At 56.9% G+C, this 23,538-nt stretch overlaps 1 protein-coding gene across 4 annotated transcripts in view; it reads left to right on the top strand.

Moving 5' to 3' along the window:
- The window catches only part of GSE1 (Gse1 coiled-coil protein), a 420,023-nt gene that overhangs the window by 135,096 nt on the left and 261,389 nt on the right, over nt 1-23,538 (top strand). For all 4 annotated transcript variants that reach the window (XM_067719404.1, XM_067719403.1, XM_067719405.1 and 1 more), the window contains exon 2: nt 22,486-22,666. In XM_067719404.1, coding sequence (XP_067575505.1) covers nt 22,486-22,666 — 181 coding nt within the window. The remainder of the gene's footprint in view (nt 1-22,485; nt 22,667-23,538) is intronic.

The raw sequence follows: 23,538 nt of genomic DNA on the forward strand, positions 1-23,538 counted from the left end.
GCTGTTCCCCACAGCTCCCTGGGTTCCGTGGAAAAAGCCACAGCCTGGGAATCAGGCCAACCCTAGTCCGAGTGAGTCCCAGTACCACCCTTTAGCTGCCAGCAAAGGCTTCAGCTGCCCTGCACTTGGTTTTCTTATCTGTGAAGTGCGGGTTAGCACTGCCTGCCTCCCAGGGCTGGTGAGTGAAATTAATCCAGGAGGTGCCTACGCAGTGCCCAGGGCCCTGGGTGTACAGGTCTCAGCGCCCCCAGGGGCCTGGGATGACACAGGACGACATCAGGGTGTCAGCCGCTGGACAGGTAAAGCCTCAGGACAGGCTGGGCTCCTGGTCGGTGCTGAGGCAGGGCCCGGCCCCCTATCCCCTGCCAGCTCGGGGACACAGAGTGGCCTGTAGGACGTCACCTGATCTGAGCCCATGCTGGCCCCCAGGCCTCAGTCCCCCTGGGCTGCTGGGGCACCTACTGGCAGGGCCGAAGCTGCTCGGGAACGAGCTGCTCGGGGACGCTGCGGGGCTCTGCGGGGCGCCTGGGAGAGGGCAGGACGGGGTTCGCCGGTGCCAAGCCTCGTTAAGCCTGCTGTTCAGATGGGGATTAGGTGGGAGCCAGCCCTCGATTCCTTGGGTTTGGTTATTAAAGGCTCCTTGCAAGGTAAACACCAGGCGCTTCCTTTCAAAGCCGTACCTGCTAATTAGAGGGCAAGGAACTCATTAAAACTGTAACTTGGGGCTGCCTGGAAAGAAGGGCTGGGGGAGGGGACGCTGGGTGGTGGGTGGGCGGAACCCAGGGCACAGCATCCCTCCCGGGCGGGGGGACAGACACTCCCCCCATCATGGGCGTGGCCAGGGGGCTCTAGAGGCAGGTGCCAGACCCCTTTCTCCAAGCCGCTTTACCTGAGAGCCCCAGCCCGGACCCCTGGCCCCTTAGCTGTCATTCCTGTGCTTCTGTCCCTACCTGCCCGTGCTCTGCCGCCTCCCTGGGGTCCACGAGTTCTTCCTGTGACGGTGAAAGGTGGGAAGAAACAGGAGCAAAGCCACGTTTGGGTTTTTTGGTTGGTTTTTTTTGCTTTTTGGGTTTTTTGGCCATGCTGCGGGGCACGTGGGATCCTAGCTCCCCAACCAGGGGTTGACCCCGTGCCCCCTGCAGTGGAAGCGCAGAGTCCTAACCACTGGACCGCCAGGGAGGCCCCAAGCAACGTTTGTTAATTGCTTGCTGCGCCAGGCTGAATAATGGTCCCCAAGATGTCCATGTTCCAATCCACAGAACCCGTGTGTATGTGACCTGACATGGCCAAAGGAGCTTCGTAGGTGTGACTAAGTTGAGGACCTGGCGGTGGGGATCCTGGATTATCCAGGTGGGACCGGTGTCCCCCTGGGGTCCTTATGAGGGGGGGGGGCATTCTACAGAAAAGGCAGTAGGCCACGAGACGGCGGAAGTAAGAGCTGGAGTGACGTGAGGAAGAGGCCCCGAGCCAGGGGACGTAGGCGCCTTTAGAAACTGGAAACGACGAGGAGCTCCCCTGGACCCTCTGGAAGGAACCACGCCTGCCCACACCTGATTTTAGCTCCCTGAGACCCGGGTCGGACTTGTGCCCTCCAAACTGTAAGAGAATGAAGGGGTGTTGTTTTCAGGACCGAGCTTGTGGTCGCTGTTACAGCGGCCACAAGAAACTGATGCCTCTGCTGAGTGACAGCCATGCTACAGTGACCGGCAAGCCCGGGGCTCTGCAGGCTCTCGGGCAGGGATGCTGTCTGCACAGTGGTGTCCAGCTCTGCTGCATTGGGGGGGGGGGGGTACATGTGGGCAAGAAGTGGGCAGCTGTGTGCTTGCTACATTATTTTCTGTATGTTTGAGATATTGCATTATTTAAAATGTTTCCAAGTGACATCTGCCTGGTCCCCAGACCCTCTCTCAGGCTCCTCCCGCCCCTCTTTGGCAAGTATCCATGGCCAAGGGTGGGCCCTGGGAGCCTGGAGCCAGACCTTCCCTTGCTTGGACCAGGCCCTTGGGGAGGCCGAGGGCTTGCAGGGAGTTGGATGGCCCAGGGCACATAGGAGCTGTTAACTGCTCACCTTGCCCAGCCTGACAGGAGTTAATCCAACCAACCAGATGGGAGTTAGAGAGACCAAGTTCAGAGGCTGCTGTGTGACCTGGGGCAAGATGCCTAACCTTTCTGAGCTCAGGCTTCTCTTGTAGAAAACAAGGAAATGCTTCTGATATTTGCATCTCTTTTGATGTTGTAAGGCCCAGAACAGGGCCTGGTGCAGGAAGTGTGGGCACAGGACCTCCCCCTCAGGTGGACGCCAGGGAGTTAATGAGTGTGTGTGTCAGGCCCTGAGACCTCTTGATGAAAGGGATGTGGACACCTGCGTCACCTTTGTGGTGATTCCGTGTCCCCTGGATGCTTCCTGCCTTGACGCGGAGCCTCAAGGTGCGGGACCAGTTTGGCTGCCTCTGAGGTGTCTCAGCTGCTCTGCTCCAGGCTCTGGGCATCTGCCGGGGACCCCAGGGGCGCCTCTCCTGCACCTGCGGCCCCAGGGGCAGCCTCAAGCACAGGGTGGGGGCCCAGACTCTGAGTCACATCCTGCCAGGTGGGGCAGGTACCAAACAGGACTCTTACCTAGAGGTGGGAAAACGCAACGCTGCTGCACCGTATTCTAGGGCTGTGTTGCCCTCGGCCACGAGATGGGGCTGCCGCTCCACCCATCCCTGGGTCTGCGTGCCGGATAATCGGGTTCATGGACCCACGTGCATAACCCCTTCCAAATACCGTCAAAACTAGCCCAAGTGTTTGGAGAGTATACGCCGTGTACTTTATATCTCTTTCTTTTTTTTTTTTTAAGATGTTGGGGGTAGGAGTTTATTAATTAATTTATTTTTGCTGTGTTGGGTCTTCGTTTCTGTGCGAGGGCTTTCTCTAGTTGTGGCAAGCGGGGGCCACTCTTCATCGCGGTGCACGGGCCTCTCACTATCGTGGCCTCTCTTGTTTCGGAGCACAGGCTCCGGACGCGCAGGCTCAGCGGCCATGGCTCACTGGCCCAGCCGCTCCGCAGCATGTGGGATCCTCCCGGACTGGGGCACGAACCCGTGTCCCCTGCATCAGTAGGCAGACTCCCAACCACTGCGCCATCAGGGAAGCCCTATATTTCTTAACTCATAGAATCCTCCAGCAAGTTTACAAAATAAGGACCACCATTGGCCACACTTTCCAGATGGGGCAGTGAAGGCTCAGAGAGGTGAAGTGACTTGCCCAAGGTCACGCAGTAGCATTCACGGCCTCCCGACACCTGGGCTGGGTGGCTGCATGCCTGGTGGGCACCCCCTTCTCACTTTCCCTTCCCTGAGGCCCTTTGTCCTGTCTCTGACCCTCAGCGTCAGAGGGTCGTCCTAGGAGGCCGAGCTCCTTCCTGCAGCGTCGGTCTCACCCTGGCATCCTGCCCGGAGGGTGAGCTTCGAGGGGCAGGGGCCCTGGGAGAGGGGTGGGCCGCTCAGGCAGGAGCCCTTCAATGGGGCTGTGGGACCCCTCGCTGGAGACCCCAGCCCCTTCCCCGCCCTCCCCTGAGCCCAGCCAGCCCCACACCACTGGCCCGGCCCCGGGTGCAGGTGAGCCGCTTCCCTGAGCTGACTCTGCCCTTCACGGCCTCAGGCCCACTGCCGCTGCTGTGCAGGGCGTGTGCATGGGGGCTCGCTCTGCAAAGCCGGGGCGGGCGGAGGGCAGGGCTCTGGTGGAAGGCAGGGCGCGGAGGCGGAGGCGGAGGCGGAGGCTGTACTGTCTTAGCTTTGTTTCCTAGGGAGGCAAGCAGGCAGGTCCAATCCACTTTTTAATAAACGAGGCCTTTGATCTGCAAAAATGAGTAATTAGCAAGGAGCCAGTGAGTTGGCACCGTGGCAGCCTCGAGGCTGGCTGAGCACACAAGGCAGGGCCTCTGGAGCTGCTGGAGGCGGAGGCCGCTGTGCAGATCAGGCTCCTCTGTGCTGGGGCGCCTGTTCCCGGGGGTGGGGGGCATCTCCAGGGACAGGGAGCCACAAGCCCCGGGGTGGGCGCCTGGCTCCTCTGCCCCCACCGGGAACCTGGGGACCTTGGCGGACCACCTTCCCCTCGAGCCTCAACTTCCCCATCTGTAAAGTGGGGGTGTTCGCCCTTCACTCAGGAGGCCAGAGTGAGATGCTGCCCACAAGGTGAACAGCGCAGAAAGGCCGCCCAGTCCCCCGGTCCCCTCACTGGCTCAGGACGCTCACCCAGGGCCCCGCTCGCCCGTGGGGCGGCTCTGTGGCCGCAGGAGAAGGCAGCGCTCTGGGCATGCCCATCCTCTGCTCTGTCCCGCTGCAGAGCTGCCCCCCCCGCCCCCGTGCAGGGCACCCGGGGGCCTCCCTCTGCCGGCCCAGCCTGGCTTCTGTGAGCAGCGTGCCCGTCCTCGGGCCACCCCCTTAGTGAGCTGTGCAGCCAAGGGAAGGCTTGGGGGCTTTAGTCCCCCTTCATCTCGACCAGCCCCACCGGGTGTCCTAAATAACCCGAGCGTGAAGTTTGAAACGGGTGTTGGGGGACTTCCCTGGGGTCAGTGGTTAAGACTCCACGCTCCCAAAGCAGGGGGCTCGGGATCGATGCCTGGTCGGGGACCTAGAGTCTGCGTGCCGCGACGAAGATCCCACACGCGGCAACGAAGACCCCGTGCCGCAACTAAGACCCGGCGCAGCCTAAATAAATAAATAACATAAAATGGGTGTTTGTTGGGCCAACCCGACTTCCAGGCAGCCCCCTCTCCTTTGGACAGGCTCCCCCATCCGGGGCGCGTGGAGCCCCTCCACTGCCGGTGGCAGTCCCGTACCAGCAACAGCAATGGTAATGACAACTTCTGCGAGGGAGGGAGGAGGGAGGGAGGGGGAGAAAGGATCACCCCCATTTTAGAGTTGGGAACCTCAAAGCCACGGAAAGCAGATGCCTGGTGGGAAGCCTCCGAGGAAGCCACTGCCACGCTGGGCACAGGTGGGGACTTCCTACCCCTCACGCCCAATAAATACTTGTGTGGAGTTTTCCTGCTCACCTTAGGGTTCCCATAAAGAGTCCCCAGCATCTTGGGGCTGTGACAGAATGGAGCATGGGGGCTGCTTCTGACTCAGGCGTGGGCTGGCGTCCTTCTAGAAGTCTCTGGGCTGTGCCTCGGGCCTTGGTGATCAGCGGGCTCATTTGGGAGCCTCCATTAACCCTTCTCCTGCTGGGTGGGACTCCGTGATGCTTGGGGCTTGGCTGCTGGATTCTGTGTTCTTTCAGTTATTCATTCAACAAACTTTTATGAAGCCTGGCTCTGGGCCAGGAGGTTGGCAAGGGTTTGCTCAGGGAGCTCCCAGTCTGAGCATCAGACTTTGAAGACAGAATATCCAAGGTGCTGGCGGTAAGGGAGCCCCACAGGGGAGGGCAGAGGTGTGGTGCGGAATCAGAGCGCCCGCCCCCTTGGTGAAGGCGGGTGGATGGGGCAGCCCCCTCCGACTGCTAGACTGTGCGCTCCTGAACACGGGCAGTGCATCGTGTGTGCACACACACGCTCACACACATTCACATGGGCGCACCACGTGCTCACATACAAGGCACACTGGTGCATACAACCCCGTGCCAAAGCCATACATGTGGTTCACATGTGCACACACGTATACACACACGCATGCGTGCACACATGCCTGCTTGCACAATGTGATTCGTGTGTGCGCACACACCTGTTTAGCGGCGCACGTGTGTACCTGTGTGCATACGTATGTGCTCACATACAGGCACGTGTGCCTACACGAACACACAAATGCGTGCGTCCACGTGCACATTCACGCGTGCGCACACATGCTCGCACACACGCACACCCCAGGTCCGCCCCAGCATCTGTGGGGTTGGGGACAGTGGACAGACAGAGACTTGTGCCCATTCCGTCTTCTTGCCTGGCCTTGCATCCTGCATCACACAGGGCTCCCACACTTGGACACCCAGCCTGCTTGTCCAAGTTCCAGCCACGCTGCCCTTTGGCCACCCTTCAGGATGGGCTGTCCGGCAGGGCAGGGGTCCTCTTCTCAGCGGGACACACTGGAGAGAGGCTTGCACGGCTCAGGACGTGCACTTGGGCACGCAAGCAGGGGCCCTGGGTCCTGGAACTGGGGGCAGGGTTTGAGAGCATAACGGCAGTGGGGTGTGGCCTCTTGGCCTCACAGACTCCTCGCCCTTGGGGGTACCTGGGGGGAGGCCAGAAAAGAGGTGGACTTTAAATACAGGGCCCCGGTCCGAGGTGACACTGATATACATCAGTACCTGAAACGTAAGTTTCACAAAATATTTTTACTACATGCGGTGCATTACAGTATTTTTTTTTTTGATTTTATTCCATTCTCTTTAAAAAAAAAAATTGCTCCCATGTGGGACACATCCCAGAGTTTGAGAAACATGAGGCAGACAGCGTTTCAGGTTCCTCCCACCTCTGCGATTTGGGGATGCTGGAAACCTCCCTAAGCTCCCATTCATCTTTGCAACGAGACAGAGATTACACAGACAAAGCCGGCTGCTCTGTGCCTTCCCAGCCCCGCGGGAGCTGCGCCCCATCACGCCAGCCCCTCTGCTCGCAAGGTGCCAGTGGTGGTTTTCCTTTTTCATGATGATCAAAAGAAACGCAGCATCAGAATGAAGATCTGGAGAATGGATGCGGGACAGAGGGAGGGCCCCTTCCTATTCCTGGAGCCTCGTGCTCCCAGGCTCCGTCTCCCTCTCCCTCCCTCTCTCCTCTGCTCTTCCCCTGGAGTCAGGGCCCTTTGCCTCCCACAGAAGGGCTGACTCCCCCGCATCCCTCCCTCCCCATTTTATGCCCACTTTTTTCTCCTTTCTGACCATCGCAGTATTAGATCTCTATCCCTCTGCGTCTCCACACTCACCTTCATCTGTATCTTGCTTCACCTCTGACCAGCTGTGTGTATGAAGTCGCCTTTGTAAGGTGAGGGGGGACCCTGAGTGCCCTCTGAACTTTCCGGCTGTTCTCGGGGACGGTTTTGCGTGGAGGTTAACAGACAGCATGACAGCATCTAGGTGCGGAGCGGGTGCCAGGTGACCTGGGGCAGCTGACTTACCTCTTCTGTGCCTTGGTCTCCTTATCCATAAAGTGGGTGTGTAATAGAGTGGAACCTACCTCGTAGCCGTGTGAGGAGAATCAAGCCAGTTAAGAGGTACAAAGTGTTTGAACAGCGCTCGGCACATAAATCAAATGACATTAAGCAATTATCTCAAGGGGTCGGCCATAAGGAAAAATAAAATCATCTGGGCTTTCTTTTATACATATATGAAAATTTATTTATTTTATTTATTTATTTTTGGCGGCATCGGGTCTTTGTCACTGCGCGTGGGCTTTCTCTAGTTGTGGCGAACGGGGCTACTCTTCGTTGCGGTGCGTGGGCTTCTCGTTGCGGTGGCTTCTCTTGTTGTGGAGCACAGGCTCTAGGCATGCGGGCTTCAGTAGCTGTGGCTCGCGGGCTCTAGAGCGCAGGCTCACTAGTTGTGGCGCACAGGCTTAGTTGCTGCGTGGCATGTGGGATCTTCCCGGACCAGGGCTCAAACCCGTGTCCCCTGCATTGGCGGGCGGATTCTTAACCACTGCGCCACCAGGGAAGCACCATGTGGGCTTTCTTGAGCAGCTCCTGAGGGCCAGGTTGTGTTCTAAGTGCGTGTGTCTTGAGTCTTTTTTCTTTTCTTTCTGTGAAGTGGATACTATCATCATGACCATTTTACAGGTGAGGAAACTGGGGTCCAGAGAAGTTTAGTAACTTCTCTGGGGCCACACAGCCCACAGGGAAGGAGTCGCTGCCTGAGTCCAGGAAAGCTTTGGTAGATGGAGGCTGCTGTCAACCTCCTGGTTATTACCGATACTGTTGCTTCAGGATGAAATAAGGTGACGTGTGCAGAGCGCGGCCGGGCACGTGATGGGCCAAGTCACAGCTCTTCCCGTTGGCGTCCCTGATCTTAGCATTCAGGCAGGTGATTGCGTGAGGTCAAAGCGGGGCATCTGTGCCCCCAGGGGGGCCCGGGTCTGACCCAGGCGGCTGCTGTGGCCCAAGTTAATGCTGCGTGGGGTCACATACCCCGCCTAGTGATTTGTTCTGGAGTCTGCCTAGCTGGCCTGTCATTTCCATCGTGGGGCATCTCTTCCCTCCTGGGAAAGGGGTACGTGTATCTGTGTCAGCCCCGGGGTCTCCCGTGATTCCTCTGAACAAACGGCCGGCAGGGCTGACCCAGCCCTGGCATGACTTGCCCACAAGCTGTACCCTTTCTAGAAGCTCCGATCTTCATTTCCCACTTTTACTTTTCCCCTTTCCACCTCAATCAGGACTCACTCCAGTCAATTATTCCCTTCAGATCTTTTCAGGGAAGACAGCAGTGCAAAGCCACAAAAGTCGCTCTTCTCAATGTTTCTCCCATTATTAGATTTCTTTCCCTGGAAATGGTGTGTGTGTGTGTGTGTGTGTGTGTGTGTGTGTACATGTGCACGCTCACGGAAAGAGAGAGAAAATGAGAGATTCTTTCTAATCTTTCCCTTTATTCTTCTTTTTAAAAGAGTAAGCTTAAAATCCTTTGCTGGTCAAACGCTTAGGTTTTTGACTTGTGTCTTTACATCATAAGACCGTGTTTGGATTTTCATTTTTGATGCCTTTCCTCTTTGCCTGTGGACCCAGAAGGAGCGGCTGTGCTATTATCTGTCTTCTTCCAACCTGAAACGTCAGCAGCAAGAGGCCTGGAACTTTCCCTGCCTTTGCTCTGAATCTCCAGTGCCTGGCACAGGGCAGGGGCCCAATTAATATTCCAGAATTAATTCCTAGGTCTGTTTTTTCTTCAGAGCCCCCCACCCATGCATACCCAGCCCAGCTTTGAGTCAGGGGGAGCTGTAGGAAATCTAAGTGAATTTTCTCAACCCCAGTAGGTGAAGGTGTAGTCAAAATAGAATTGCACAAGGCTTGTCAAAATAAGTGTGAGCGCTACCGAACGCAGGTGTGTGTGCCTGACGCCCAGTGAGGGCAGACAATACCGAAACATCGGAGTTCGGAGCAGAGAAGGGTTTATTGCAGGGCCAGGCAAGGACACAGGTGGCTCATGCCCCCAAAACCCTGAACTCCCCGAAGGGTTTCAGTAAAGCCCTTTTAAAGTCAAGGTGGGGCGACTTCCTTGGTGGCACGGTGGTTAAGAATCCGCCTTCCAATGCAGAGGATGCAGGTTCGATCCCTGGTCAGGGAACTAAGATCCCATATGCCGCAGGGCAGCTAAGCCCGTGCACCGCAACTGCTGAGCCCGTGCGCTCTGGAGCTCGCGTGCCACAACTAGAGAGAAGCCAGCGTGCCTCAATGAAGAGTCCGCGTGCCGCAACGAAAGACCCCACAGGCCACACGAAGACCCGATGCAGCCACATACGTACATACATACATAAATATTTTTAAAATGTTCAGGGAAAAAAAAATGTTGAGGGAACAAAGCATTAAGAATGTATTGAGAAAAAACAATAAAATCAAGGTGGGGACTTCCCTGGTGGTCCAGTGGTTAAGACTCTGCATTTTCACTGCAGGGGGCACGGATTTGATCCCTGGTCTGGGAACTAAGATCCCACAAGCCCCACACGGCGCAGCCAAAAAAACAAACAAGCAAATAAAGTCAAGGTGAGGGAGGGGCGTGGTTAGTTGCTGCAAACTTCTTGGTGTCGGAATCCTTTGTTCTTGCAGCTGTCCGCGTGGGTCAGGATATGACGTTCCTGTAAACTTCCATCAAGACAAATGTTATTCTCTGTTCTGCAACTTTTCATCTCTATGTGAATGGAAAAGTGTTATATCCTTAAAGATCAGAGCCTTGAGAGTGGGCTATATCCTGTCTATTTCAGGCTGCCGGCAACATTCTTAACTGGAAGCAAAAGCAATACAAAGGTGAAAGGAAAGGAGACAGAGCTAACGTGGAGTCAGGTTTGTTGCTCCCGTTACAAGGGTTTGCAGGACCAGCCCCCAACACAGCTTCACCTGCTGTGTGCTGAGTTCAGATTCGGTGGCCAGCAGAGATGCTTGCCAAGTGCCCGTGGGTCGAGGGGCCCGTCCCCTGCTGGGCTTAGAGGCAGCTGGCAGGGGGGTTCAGAGGGCAGCTCTAGAGGGGGCCGAGTGGGCTCAACCTCTGCTCAGCCCCGACTGGCCCTGCAGGCAGGTTACACGATCTCTCTGGGCCTCCAGACACGCTTCCTCGTCTGGAACACCATGATGATAATGACAGTGTTTGCCTCACCGGTTGTATCGAGGATTAAGTGAATTAAAACATGTGGAAAGTACTTGAAACAGCGTGGTGCGCAGAGCAGATGCTACGCCTGTGATTATTAGGATTTTATCGCCATTATATTTATCATTCTTGCATGCACCAAACTGAAACGTTTTGGCTGCCGGGAGACACTCACTGCTGTGACCAGAACACGCAGATTCTGTCGGTTTGTCTGGGGCCTCTGTTATTAACACGTTTTAATGGGGGAGTTTCAAGTCAGCATCCAGCTGAACGAGCAGGGCCCTGCGACGGCAGTGGTGTTGGAGCACCGGCTTGGCCTGCTAAGGGCCCGGCCACCTCTGCCCCCAGGCCCGCAGCACGCCCGCCAGGACACGCCAGCACTCTCGGCAGTGACGTTGACAAGGGCCCTGGCCATGTCCTGACCGCTTTCCCTCCGCAGGGGCTGGGTGGTGGGTGAGGCCACATCTGCGGGCCCCTGGGCGCCAGCCTCCAGCCCAGCCTGCTGTCTCCCAAGGTTGCTGAGCCGTGACCCAGCAGATGTGACGCCCTGGGAGGCTGTTTGCCGTGGCTGTCACTGTGTTTCCACGATCTTGTGACAGAAATCCTGCCCTGGCATTAATTTACATTATAGCCAGTGCACCCCGATGTGTTTTTTGTTTTGTTTTGTTTTGTTTTTTTGCGGTACGCGGGCCTCTCACTGCTGTGGCCTCTCCCGTTGCGGAGCACAGGCTCCGGATGCGCAGGCTCAGCGGCCATGGCTCACGGGCCCAGCCGCTCCGCGGCACATGGGATCTTCCCGGACCGGGGCACGAACCCGCGTCCCCTGCATCGGCAGGCGGACTCTCAACCACTGTGCCACCAGGGAAGCCCCCGACGTGTGTTTTTAAAGGGTATAATTTTTATCAGCTTCAATTAGAGCTATTTTTATTTTTGTCACCCTGAAGAATTTCCCTGCGGTTAAGCTGCCATTCTTCACTGTAATACCCCTGGCAAGGGCTGGGGAAAAAATTTAATAGTCTAGTGATCACTTAGCTAATGCACTGTCAGCGCCTGATAAACCGACTGCCTGGCTGAGACAGCACAGTTTTCTCCACAGTAATTATGTCGTGTTTACCTGAAGCTGGCGAGACCCCCTTGGTGCAGGCGTGGGGGTCACAGAGCCCAGGGCAGGCCCCCTCACCCCCCGGTCCACAGAATCTGCCTTTGATGTAACTGAAACACACGAGGGTGGGCGTCTGCCCATCTTCCCGCTGTGGGGCATTTGGCAGGTTGCTAAACATCTCTGATCCCCATTTGCATGGGGAGCAACTGCAGAAGGGTTACTGTCGATCAACCGCCTGACCTCCCCAGTTCGGAGGCATCGAAGGGGGCTATGGGCAGAGGTGCGAGAGCATCATGTCTGGTAAACAGGGTGTCGATTCCCAAAGCGGGGGGAGAGGCAGGCCCTTAATGGGGAGCTGGCAGGTAAAGCCAGGCACAGACTCTGAAGACAGGAGGAAGGCCAGGGCCGCGGTGGGATGTGAGCCTGGGGTGGGGGCAGAGGAAGCAGCTCAACCTGCAGGGAACTGGCTTCCCTCCACCGAAATCAGGCAACGGGCTACCAAGCTTTGGAACGGCCATGCCGTCGACGACAACTCCGTAATAAAAAGGAACAAACCGGGGCTTCCCTGGTGGCGCAGTGGTTAAAAATCCTCCTGCCAACGCAGGGGACATGGATTCGAGCCCTGGTCCGGGAATATCCCACATGCCGCGGAGCAACTAAGCCTGTGCGCCACAACTACTGAGCCCGTGCCCTAGAGCCCGTGCTCCGCAACAGGAGAGGCCACCGCCATGAGAAGCCCGCGCACCGCAACAGAGAGTAGCCCCCGCTCGCCGCAACTAGAGAGCGCCCACGCACAGCAACAAAGACCCAATGCAGCCAAAAATAAAAAAAGAAATTTATTAAAAAAAAAAAAAAGAAAAAGGAACAAACCACCGAAATGCCCAACAACCTGGTGAATCTCCAGGGAGTCGTGCTGAGTGGAAACAGGCGGTCCCAGAGGGTTACCCACTGTGATTTACATAACAAGCTTGAAATGGCGAAATATAGAAGTGGGGAACGGGTCAGTGGTTGCCAGGGCTTGTTGTCTGGGGCAGGAGGGAGCTGGGCGTGTTTATCAGGAGGTGTCACAAGGGATGCTTAGGGTGGGACTTTCTGTATCTCAGCTGTGGAGGTGGTTACAGGAGCCTGTGCTGGTGGTGACACCGCAGAGAACAAAATACACGCGCGTGCAAGTACAGGTCACACTGGGGAAGTCTGCGTAAGATAGGCAGGTTGTCCTGTTCATTTCCTTCTGTGACCTTGTACTCTAGTTTTGTAAGATGTTACCATTGGGGAAACTGAGCAAAGGGTGCTCAGGATCTCCCTGTATCATTTCTTACGACTGCATGTGAATCTAGAAGCATCTCATCGTAAAAAGTTAAAGTTAAAACAAAAATCAGATCACATCTCTCCTTGGCTCAGAAACTGCCCCCCCACCCGGTTCCCATCGTAACTCTGAATGAGAGCCAGAGTCCTTTAGGGGCCCACAAGGCCCTACAAAACATGGCTCCATTGCTTCCCCCACTCTTCAGCCATGTGGGCCCCATTGCTGTTCCTCAGGCATACCAGGCACTCTCTGCCTCAGGGCCTTTGCATGGGCTGTTCCCCATGCCTAAAACACTGTTCCCTAGGCTTCCACATGGTTCCTTCTATAACTTAGATGTCTCCTCTTTGTGCTGTGTTGGGGACACCATGCCAGCACCTGGGTTCCCCAGGTGCTGTTCAGGGGAGCGACAGTCTTGGTGGGGGCAGAAGTGTAACAGCTGAATCAGTGGTACTCAGATGACGGCACTAATGGAGGTGGTCCAAGGGAGGGTCTGGCTCTGCCTGGGAAGGGGAGCTGGGGAGAGAGTCCAGGGGAGGGGGGCAGACTGTTGGCTGAAAAGGAGACAGGGAATTGGGGAGGGGCAGAGGGCGTTTCGGGGTGAGGGGGGACTCATGGGCATGACAGTGGCTCGTGAGCAGACCCCTATGTTGCTTCCACCCCGAACCCTGAACCTGGGGCATCCTCACCATTTTACAGATAGGGAAGCCAAGGCCCAGAGAGGTAGAGTCACTTGCCTGAAGGCACACAGCTCAAAGGTGGCAGAGCTGGGATTTGAACCAGGCAAGATGGTTTCTGCATCTGCCCTCAGCCCCTTACAGGATACCTACAGGGGAGACCAGAAGGTAATGAGCCCAGCGGTAGAGGTGCACACACGTCCTTCCGCAGCCCTTCCTGCATCGGGTGGACCTAGGCAACCAGAGGGAGCCTCTGCAGCGGCCTCACCACCTCCATGACTCCCAGCCTCGCCTCTGCTCCGAGTCAAGGCTCAGCTTCCGTCCTCCCACAGACCCCTCTCCCCCAGGTGTGTTTAGGAGTCGCAGCAAATGGTGTTCCATCTCTACCGCGACCGCCACCCCTGCAGCCACACGGACCCTGCTGCTTGTAGAACAGGGATCGGCAAACTTCGCCCACAGCCAGTTTCCATACAGCCCATGGACTAAAAATGGATTTTACATCTTTAAATGATTGCCAAGAAAAAAAAATCAAAGGGAGAGTAATGTTTCGCGGCGTGAAAATTATATGAGATTCAAATTTCAGTGTGTGTAAGTAAAGTTTTATTGGAACAGGCACACAGTGTTCCTGTTCATGTTGTTTAAGTGTGCCTTAGAGCTCCAAGGCCTAAGCTGCTTAGTTCCAACAGAGAACATACGGCCCATAAGCTGCAAATCTGATCTGGCCTTTTCAGAAAAGGTTTCCAAACATGCTCCCCGCCTCAGGGCCACTGTGTTTGCTGTTCCCTCTTCCTGGAACACTCTTCCCACAGATATCCATCTCCATGGCTAACTCTCGTGTTTCCTTCAAGTCTTTGCACAGATGTCGCCTTCTCAATGGGGCCAGCCTATGGAGAATTCTAACTGCCCATCCCCCCTCCTGCCTGTCCCCTTCTCCTGTTTGTCTTTCTGGCATCTCCTACCACCTGTCGTGTAAATGTGTGTTTACTGGCTGTCTGTCTCCACCGACCGAATGTCACCTCCTTAACGGCAGACATTTTTAGCTTTTTTGTTTGCTCCTGTGTCCCAGGCACAGTGCCTAGCCATGGTAGGTGCTTGATAAATGTTTAGTAGATGGATGGATGTTTGACTGAACGATCGGATAGCTGGATGAAAGGATTGATGGCCAGATGGCCAGATAGACGGGTGGATGGATGGATAGTTGGACAGGTAGACAGGTGGATGGATAGGTAGGTGGGTGGATAGACAGATGATGGACAGATGGATGGATGGATGGGCAGGTAGATGAATAGGTTGGTGGGTGAATAGACAGATGATTGGATCGATGGATAGATGGACGGCCAGATAGACAGGTGGTTGGGTGGGTGGATGGCTGCATGGTCGGTCAGGTAGATAGGTAGATGGATGTGAGGCACGACAGGCTGAAACGCTGGGCTGGCCCGAATCACATGGCTCTGAGAGGCCGCGTGGAGGAGCCTCTGGTAAAGGATTTTGTGCAGGTGGGTGAGCGTAGTGTTTTGGAAAGCTGGCTCAGGCCAAGGAGTGGTTGGCGGGGGGGTGAAGTGGGTAAGACTGTGTGCCCAGGAACCAGTGGGAGGCTCTCGCCCTGGGAGGAGGGGAAGGTGAGTGGGCACAGCAGGAGTAGGAGGGGGCACCCCAGGAGAGCCGGGGAGTCGAGCCCTCACTGGTCTGAGATCAGTCTAGCTCCCACGGCCGGCCTCCAGGGACTGGCGTTCGGCACTAACGTCAAGGACTCCGGGAGCCCCCGCATCCCTGAGGGCCCTCACCCCTGACCCTGAGCCTGAGCTGGATTCCGCCAGCATCACCCACGTGCTCTGTTGCTAGGCAGTCATGGGGAGACCTGCTTGCCTCTGGAAACAGTGAATTCCTCCATGCAGCCCCCTGCTCTGTCCCAGGACTTATGAGGGGGTCAGCTGGCTCAGAGGCCTCCCTTGAGGGAGGGGGCCGGGCCCATGCCTTCCGGAATGTTCCTTTCAGCCACAAGAGCAGCAGAAGTTGGGCATGCCTGCCTCTGGCCAGCTCCAGTCTCCCCGTGGCCTCAGCCTTCCCAGCCGCACCTGTCCCGCCAGGCGTGTCTCCCGAGGCTCTGAGTGCTGTTGGCAGCAGACTCCGGCTTTCTGATAAGCTCCCAGAGACATCACGCCCCACCTGCCCCGTCCACACGTGGCAGTGAGTTACCCTTTCTGTGTCTCAGTTTCCCCAACTATGTAATGGGGCCCAACAGTTCCTCCCCACCAGGGCCAAGGCTTCGAGGGCTGACACGGCAAAGGCTGGCACGGGGCCCGGTGCTCAGTAGGTGCTGTCAGCGTTTAGCTGTGACCAACGAAAGGCATTTCTGTCCCAAGCCTCCTGCTTTAGGGTCATGGCCCATGACCCTTCTGCTGCAGCCTATCAGGGACAGGCAGTAGTAGCTCCTGGCTTGGAGACAGTGCTTGGTTTCAGCCGAACCCAGAGACTTTTCAGCTCCAGCAGCCCCCAGGTCTTGAACCAGCGGCTCTCTGGTTCTCTTTATGGCAGGAGGGACCGGGCTCCCCCTTTTAGTTCTGCTCTTTCTTGCTTTGACAAATGCATTCATGGGCTTCCTGTGCGTCGGGCCTGGGCTGGGCTGCACGAATGCTAACTCCCCATGACTGCCCTGCGCCGTGGGTGTGGCTGTCAGCACCCCCTTTTTCAGACGAGGAAGCTGAGGCCCAGAGGCATTAAAAGCATGCCCAAGGTCGCCAGCTTGGAACCCAAACGGTCACTCCCATTGGCCACCTAACTGCCTCTGGCCCCTTTTTCTCCTCTGAGCTTGGCCGCCGTCCTCCTGAGAGACACCAGTGTCTTCCTCTTTTCGAGACACCCGGGGCAGGGGGGTGGTGCCCTGTGCCTGCTGGAAGGGGAAGCAGGCTGGATGAGCTCTGTCCACTTCCGGTCCTCTTAGCCTCAGTCTCCCCATCTATAAAATGGGCTGATCACTGTCCCCGCCTAGCCCGCCTGGCAGAACCACCGCAAAGCTCCAGGAGGTGACCCTGCACACACACCTTGCAGATCATCTGGGGGGAGAGTTATGACTGTTTCCGTCCCCTCTGGTGGCTGCAGTGAGTGCTCACCTGGTCGGATGTGAAGCCAGGGATAAAATCTTTTTGTTTTTTCCGAGTCCCGGACCTTCTGTCCACTTGGGCTCCTCTTGTCTTGGAGGCCGGATGCACCTGGTGCCTCCCCGCCCCCTCCCTCCAGCCCTTGAGAGGTGGGAGCAGCCGGCGGGGGGGGTCTCGGCTGGGAAAAGAGTCAGATCGAGACCCCCGGCTGGGCTGCTCTGCCCGAGCCGTCGACCTCCTTCCCACGCGCGCGGCAGCCGGAGCGCCCCTAATTGCTGTCACAGATGTAGCAGCCACCAGCCTCTCCCTCGCGATCTGCTGGGTCGCGTGAGCTTAATTAGCCCCTGATTACTCATTTACTGGGTGCTGTGTGTATTCCATATCTAATAACTTTCCAATTACGCCCGGTCTGCACCGCACAGTTAATAACCCGTTAGTTGTCTGCTTATCGGGGACTCTGCGTTCTGCAGCTCCATCTCCCCCTGACCCAGAGCCTTATCGTTCCCTTTACTGCGGTATTTGGAGTTCTCTGCTCGCCATTATGCAGCTATTACAGGGAATTAAGGGGCGTAAAATACTGTTTTGCGGCCTCTGATGAACCAGCTTGCGGCACAGAACAAGGAATCCCACCAGAGAGGGTCGAGTGCATCTTTGTGGGTGGGCTCTTGTGGGGACCAGGAAACGGGAAGGAGGGGCCCTGTGGGAGGGCTGGCCCGTGCCCTCTTATGTCGCTCCTGGACAGACGGCCCCGGGCCTGTGACCCACGTGTCGCCGGCAGCTGGCAGAGGTCTCCCGCCAACCCAGCTGTGCCCACCCACCCTCCATCCAAGGCAGGCCCCCCGCCATCACTGTTTGGGAGGGAGGTGGCTTTTCTCCCCAAGCTTGGCTTCCCGCCTGTGTCTGAGTTTTCCTCGCGGCCGAGGGCAGGTGATGATGCCGCGTCCTTTGTGCCATCGGGATGCTGGCGTTTCCTCTCCCGCCTCCTGCAGCTCTGTTTTGTCTCATCTTCCCAGGCTTGGTCTTCACATAAATCAGCCGCAGACCATCAGCAAACCCACCGTCACTCCGCCGCAGGATAAACCTGTGTGCCAGAGACCACAGTCCCGGTTGCTGTGTGTCTGCTGAGGCAGCGAGGACAGGAATCGGGCCCTGCTAGTATGCAGGGAGCACCTGCTGGGTGCCGGCGCTGTGGGGGCTCTGACTGTGACCGGCTGGGTGACCTTGGGCAGCTGACTTGACTTCTCTGTGCCTCAGTTTCCTCCTACAATGTGGGAGTTAAGGTAGGGTTGTTGGGAGGATGAAACAGGCTACAGACAGCAGGTGCTTGGTGGATACCTAGCACATAGCAAGTGCTCAGTAAATCTAGGGTAGGCGTTACGGGCCCATTTCCCAGAGGCATAAACTGAGGTCCAAGCAGTTGTGACTTGCCTGTTACTCCTAGTTACGCCCACAGGCAAGTGGCACTCAGGATTCAGTCCCACATCTACTTTATTCAAGATCAGCAAAGCCAGCTTCCTGGAGCATATCTTGAGCCGATTTGGAGGAAAGAGACGATTCAGGGTGATCAGGAAAAGTGGGGGAGCCCATGCCCCAGATCCTGCCCTCGTGAGTCAAGGGGCTCCGGGACTGCCTCAGGCTCTGCGTCAGCAGCGGGCAAGGGGGCCTAGAAGGTGTCCCTGCCAGCTGGGGCCGAAACTGCCCAGAGGCCAGGTGGGCTCCCCTGCGAAGGCTGAGGCCGTGAAGGCTTCCCCAGCACACACCCCTCCAGGCTCTGTGGGGTCCCCCTGTGGCTCTCGTTTCTGATGCTTATGCAGTCAGGTCATGAGATGAGCTGCCATTTCTTGAGCACCTACTGTGTACCAAGTGCTTTAGCAGAAAGAACTCATCTAATCCCCTGCACCCTCCCTCTTGGAGGTGGACACTTGCTGTGTTATTAATCCATTTTGCAGAAGGGGAAACTGAGGCCCAGAGAGGTGAAGTCACTTTGCTAAGATCTCCCAGCTGGGGGGAGTGGCCAGGACACAGTGCCTGGCCCCATCTCACTACAGGGAGCCGGAGAGGTAGAGTCTGGCTGGGTGCCCAGGAGGGAGAGGGAAGCAGGCTCTGGGAACAGCCAGCTAGCCAGTCCCTGTTGGAGAGGCTGCTGGAGAGAGAAATCCTAGCGTCTCGTGCAGTGGCCTCTGGGCCGCTGTGTGCCCTCAAACTGGAACTTCCCCTGTTTTTTAAAGTACGTCATTTACAGGCTACCACATGGGTGAGCCTGGGAGACATTACGCTGAGTGAAAGAAGCCAGACACAGAGGGCTACATGGTGTAGGGGTCCAGCTGTATGAAATGTCCAGAAGAGACAAATCCATCGAGACAGAAAGGAGACGAGGGGTTGCCAGGGGGCCGGGGTGGGGGCGTGAGGAGTGACTGCTCATGGGTACCGGGTAATGAGAACGTTCTAGACAGATTCTGGTGATGGTTACACGACTCTATGACTCTTCTCTAAGCCACTGAACTGTACACTTTAAATGGGCGAATTGTATAGTATATGAATTATATCTCAATAAAACAATTCTACAGAACAATAAAACAGGAGTTCTCAAACTTGGGGAGCTCACGGACTAATACAATTAATAAAATAAACTGGGTACTGACAGCAGTGCTGCATGGTTTTCCCCTGTGAAGCAGGGATGCCGTATCTGCTCTCTGCCCCTATCCATCCCCATCCCTACGTGCGAATTTACCTGGAGTCATTGTTCTCCAGGAATCACTCAGTTCCCCGGAGGAAGTGTAACAAGGCGCGATCTCATTAGGATATGCAGGGGTGGGCTGCAAATCCCTTTTATGGTAAAGAACCCTGGAAATTTTCCCCCTTTTTGCCTTTCGCCGTTAACACTTTAAATGTAGTGGCCCTGGTCCAGGAAAATAAAGGGAACAATAAAGTTTATCCTGCTTGCTCTGCGAGGGCCCCACGGGCTCTCTGGGATGCTGTCAATTTCCAGGGTCCCCGGGGCAGGGAGCAGTATATGTCCCAGACCCGGTCCTAATAGCACTTTAAATTAAGACAGGCCGTGAGCTTGGAACTCTTGGCTCTGGTAGAGAAAAGGCACAAGGAATATGTTGGTTCGAGGGTCTGCTTTTTATTAGTCAGGCATTGTTGTAAATTTGTCCTTGAAGGGTGAGGAAAGGCTGCTCTCTGCTTCCATGTGATGGTCTGGCTGAGAACCTTTGCCTCCACCTACGATGATGCTAGCATGAGATAATGCATCTTCCCCACCCACGTGTGTCTGGCAGCCTCGCCCATCCGTTAGCAGTGACTGAGCCCTCTCGAGTCCACGGGCAGCTGCCGGCAAACGCCGGAGAAGGGGGTAGAATCCTTTTACTTCCAACAAGAGTCAACATGGTGGGAACAGCTGGACCAGAGGAGGGAGGGTGTCTGGCACCCGGTGGTGCCAGGGAACATGTGTTTCTGGGCCAGGCCCTGCTCTAGAGCTTGGGGGGTTTATTAGTTATCGACTGCTGTGTAACAAAGGACTGCACGCAAGCAGCTCACAGCAAGACGCCTATCACCGCCCGCTCAGCGGGGGCCCCTGCGGCAGGTCAAGGCATCGGGGGGGCTTCGCTCTCACCTGGGAGACCGACTGGGGAAGGACCCACCTGCAGGTTCGTCGTTGGCAGAAGTCATTAGCCTGCGAACGGAGGGCTGTCGTGAACATTTAGATGCGAGTTTTTTTGTGGACGTCTGTTTTCGGTCCTCTGGGGTATCTACCTAGGAGTGGAATTGGTGGGTCCTGTGATGACTCTGTTTGGACCTTGACGATCCGCCAGGCCGTCTCCAAAGCAGCGGCACCAGTTTACAGTCCCAGCAGCAGCGTATGAGGGTTTGCATCCTGTTTCAACACTTAAGAATCACGAGAGTGCAGCTTTTAAAAATGGATTCCCAGCTTCCTCCTGAAAGATCAGAAGTGGCGTGACGGGGCTGGCTTCCTTCCATGTGGCCCCCACTGGTGCCCCCATACAGTCTCACCTACCAGTACCTTGTTTCCGGTTTACCCCCCTGGTCCCCGCAGAGATGTGTGTTTGAATCTCTTGTCCTTCCTGTCCCCCCCACTTCCTTTTAAAGCCTGCTCCCTTTGAAGGCCTAGTTCAAATTCCACCTGCTCCAGGAAGCCTGCCTGGAATTTTCCAGCCCTTGGGGAGTTCTCCTATTATCAAACTCCTCTAGACCTTGTCATCCGCACCGCACCCCCTCCCACCCAGTAGTATTCTCTCTTGCCATCTGCTGTTTTCTACTTAAAAGCCATGTTCCCTGCATGCTTTGTGACAGCAGAGTCTTCTCCCAGCTGCTTGAGTTCACATCCCGACACCTCCACTTACTGTGGGGACTCAGACAGTACACTTTGTCTCTTCGTGTTTCCATGTTTTTGTTCGAGACAGGACTGTTGGGAGGATTAACCGTAGCACGTAGTAGGTGCTCAGTAAACGGCATCCTCATGCCCACAAGCTCTTCATCCAGGGAGCCGTCCCCACCTCCATGCGGCATCCCCCCGGCCACTTTCCCCAGCAGAACCCTGGTCCCCCAGCCCCAGGAGGACAAGCAGTAGGTGGGCCTCACCCCGCTCTGCTTTCCACCAGCGCATGGGCAGGGTCAAGGCCAGGGCACAATGCCACCCTCCTTCACTCCCTGCCAGCCTGCCCCGAGGGGGTTGCAAGAATGCTGCCTGCTCTGATGAGGTACCACCCCACAGACAGTCCCTGGGCTTGGCTGGACTAACAGGGGGACACAGCAGCCCTACATCTGGCAGAGTTTCCCGAAGTGATGTTGGCAAGGTTGCCGGAGCAGCTAAAAGCCTGTGGGGCGGGGTCCGTACAGGGGCTCCAGGCTCCCCGCCATGCCGAGGGGCCCCCGGCCCTAAGCGAGCCAGCGAGTGAATGAAGTGTGCTGGGCCCCGGCGCCGCCCCCTCCTGGCTCCAGCCTAACCCGCCAGCACCCCTGTGGGATTTGCGGGGGCTGCAGTCTGGGCAGTGTCACCATATGGATCCCATAAATTAAAGCGTTCCCGGAAACAAACGGTAAATTTATCCGTCTCCCGCATGTGGGGCTGCTGGAGCCTGGATGCAGCGCCGTCCGTCTCTCCCCGGTACTTTGGTTTTATAGCCCTAATCCCTGGAAAAACAGGGTCAACGTGAAGTTGCTTTTTGACAGCCGTGCGGCCCTGAAGCTCGTAATCGGGGCCGTGTGGCGTCGCCAGTCTCCGGGACCGGCCCCCGGGGAACTGCTCTTGTTCAGACCCTGGAACCCTGGCGCCCGGGATGCTCAGCTGAGTTGACCCTGCCTTGGCAGCTCTGACCTCAGGCCCCCACTGCCCCTCTCTGAGCCTCAGTTTCCCCAACTGTGGAAAGGGGGTGGGGTGACCGGGATAGTCACATCCATAGAGACGGAAAGTAGGGCGGTGGGTGCCAGGGCCTGGGGGAGGGAGTACGGAGCGGTAGTGTTTAATGGGTGTGGAATTTCCGTTTGGGTCGATGAGAAAGTTCTCAATGGATCCGGGGATGGTCGCACGTTGCGTTTGGACTTCACGCCACTGAGTTGTACACTTGAAAGCGGTCAAGACGGTAAGTGTATTTTTCTACGATTTCTTTTTGAAGACAGAAAAAGCGGGGGAGATGACTGCCCTGTGGGGTGAACTGAAGATTAACTAGGTTAATGGTTGTAGTTGCAACTAACTCGTGGGTAGTTATTACAACCTTCCGAGCAGAGGATAGCGGCTTGGGTAGTGATGGGACCTGGGAGTGGATCCTCAGTGCCCAGAGATCAGCCTGGTGTCCACCGTGCTGCTGGGCAGGTTTGCTGGGCGAGGCCGTCACTGGTACTGACTCACACTGGCAGTCTGGGGACCAGCTCTGCTGCTGCCCCGAGCCAGCCACGCGGAGTCCCTGATGACAAAGCCAGGCCATCGTGGGGGAGGGGTGGTACCCAGCGGCCCAGGGGGCCCACCCCTTGGGCACCTCCTGGCAGGCGTGACCAAGACTCACCATGTCCCCCCCTCCCCCGTCCTTCCAGGTCACCTCTGCATCTCTCGAGGCATCGACGGCCGTCCACCCTCCCTCCCGGGAGCCCGAGCCTCGGCCAGGCGCCCTAACGGAGAGCCTGCCCAGGGGCCCCAGGACCGCCCAGGAGCAGGGGCCAGCCCGGTGTCAGCAGAGCAGCCTGGACGGGGCCGGACCGGACCTCACGGGCACAGGTAGGTGCCAGCTTTTTACTGTCTCTGAGTGCTGGAGCCGATCAGGCTGCCCCCGGCAGCGAGGGAGCACGCAGAGAAAGTTCCGGCGCAGACTCCCACCCCGCGGCCGCCACGTTCCAGGGAAAAGCCAGGAGGCTGCGTCTCCCTGACTTGATTTTCTTCCCCTGCTTCTTAACACTGTCTCATGGTTGATTCATAGATGGCCTTGGTTGGGTTGTTGTTGTTTTTTCATCTCTACGTTCCGTTGTGTTCACTCGTTCATTTAAAAACTAATGTAACGGATCCCCGTGAACCACCACCCAACCCAGCCCTAGGACGCTCCGTCTACCTGGATGCCCCGGCGCCCCCGGAGGGACCCGCCAGGTCCCATTTGCCGTTTCCATCGCACCTGTGTTTGCCTGAATCGCCGGTGTCCTGGGGGTGTGAGCTTTGTCTCCTGGGCCCGGCTCAGCGCTGCAAGGTCCTTCTGTTGTCACAGCTGCCGCAGTGCTTGGTTTCACCGTCGTGCGCCACGGGATGGTGGGCCCGCCCGGTGCGTGCGCCTGTGCTCCCTCCCGCCTTGTGGCTGCGCCACACGTGTCCCGGCGCGTGGCTCTCGGCGTAACCCCATTTAGGCCAGAGGGAACGAGGGTGTCCAGCCGGGGAAGATGCTGACCAGCGTTCTCCTGCGTGGGCGTTCACCCCCACCCCCTTCAGCCTTGGAGACCCCATCCGCGCATCTCGGCCCCATTGGACACGTCACTTTCCCCATTGGTGGAGACGCAGCTCCCTCGTGGGTTGTTGGGCCTGAGTGTGGAGTCCCAAGGCGTTTATCGTGGGGCACATGGGCCCCGGGCTGGGAACAGTGAGTGGACACCTGCGTTCTTACCTAG

The sequence above is a fragment of the Pseudorca crassidens genome, chromosome 20, assembly GCF_039906515.1.
Source record: "Pseudorca crassidens isolate mPseCra1 chromosome 20, mPseCra1.hap1, whole genome shotgun sequence".
In the NCBI taxonomy this organism is placed as follows: Eukaryota; Metazoa; Chordata; class Mammalia; order Artiodactyla; family Delphinidae; genus Pseudorca; species Pseudorca crassidens.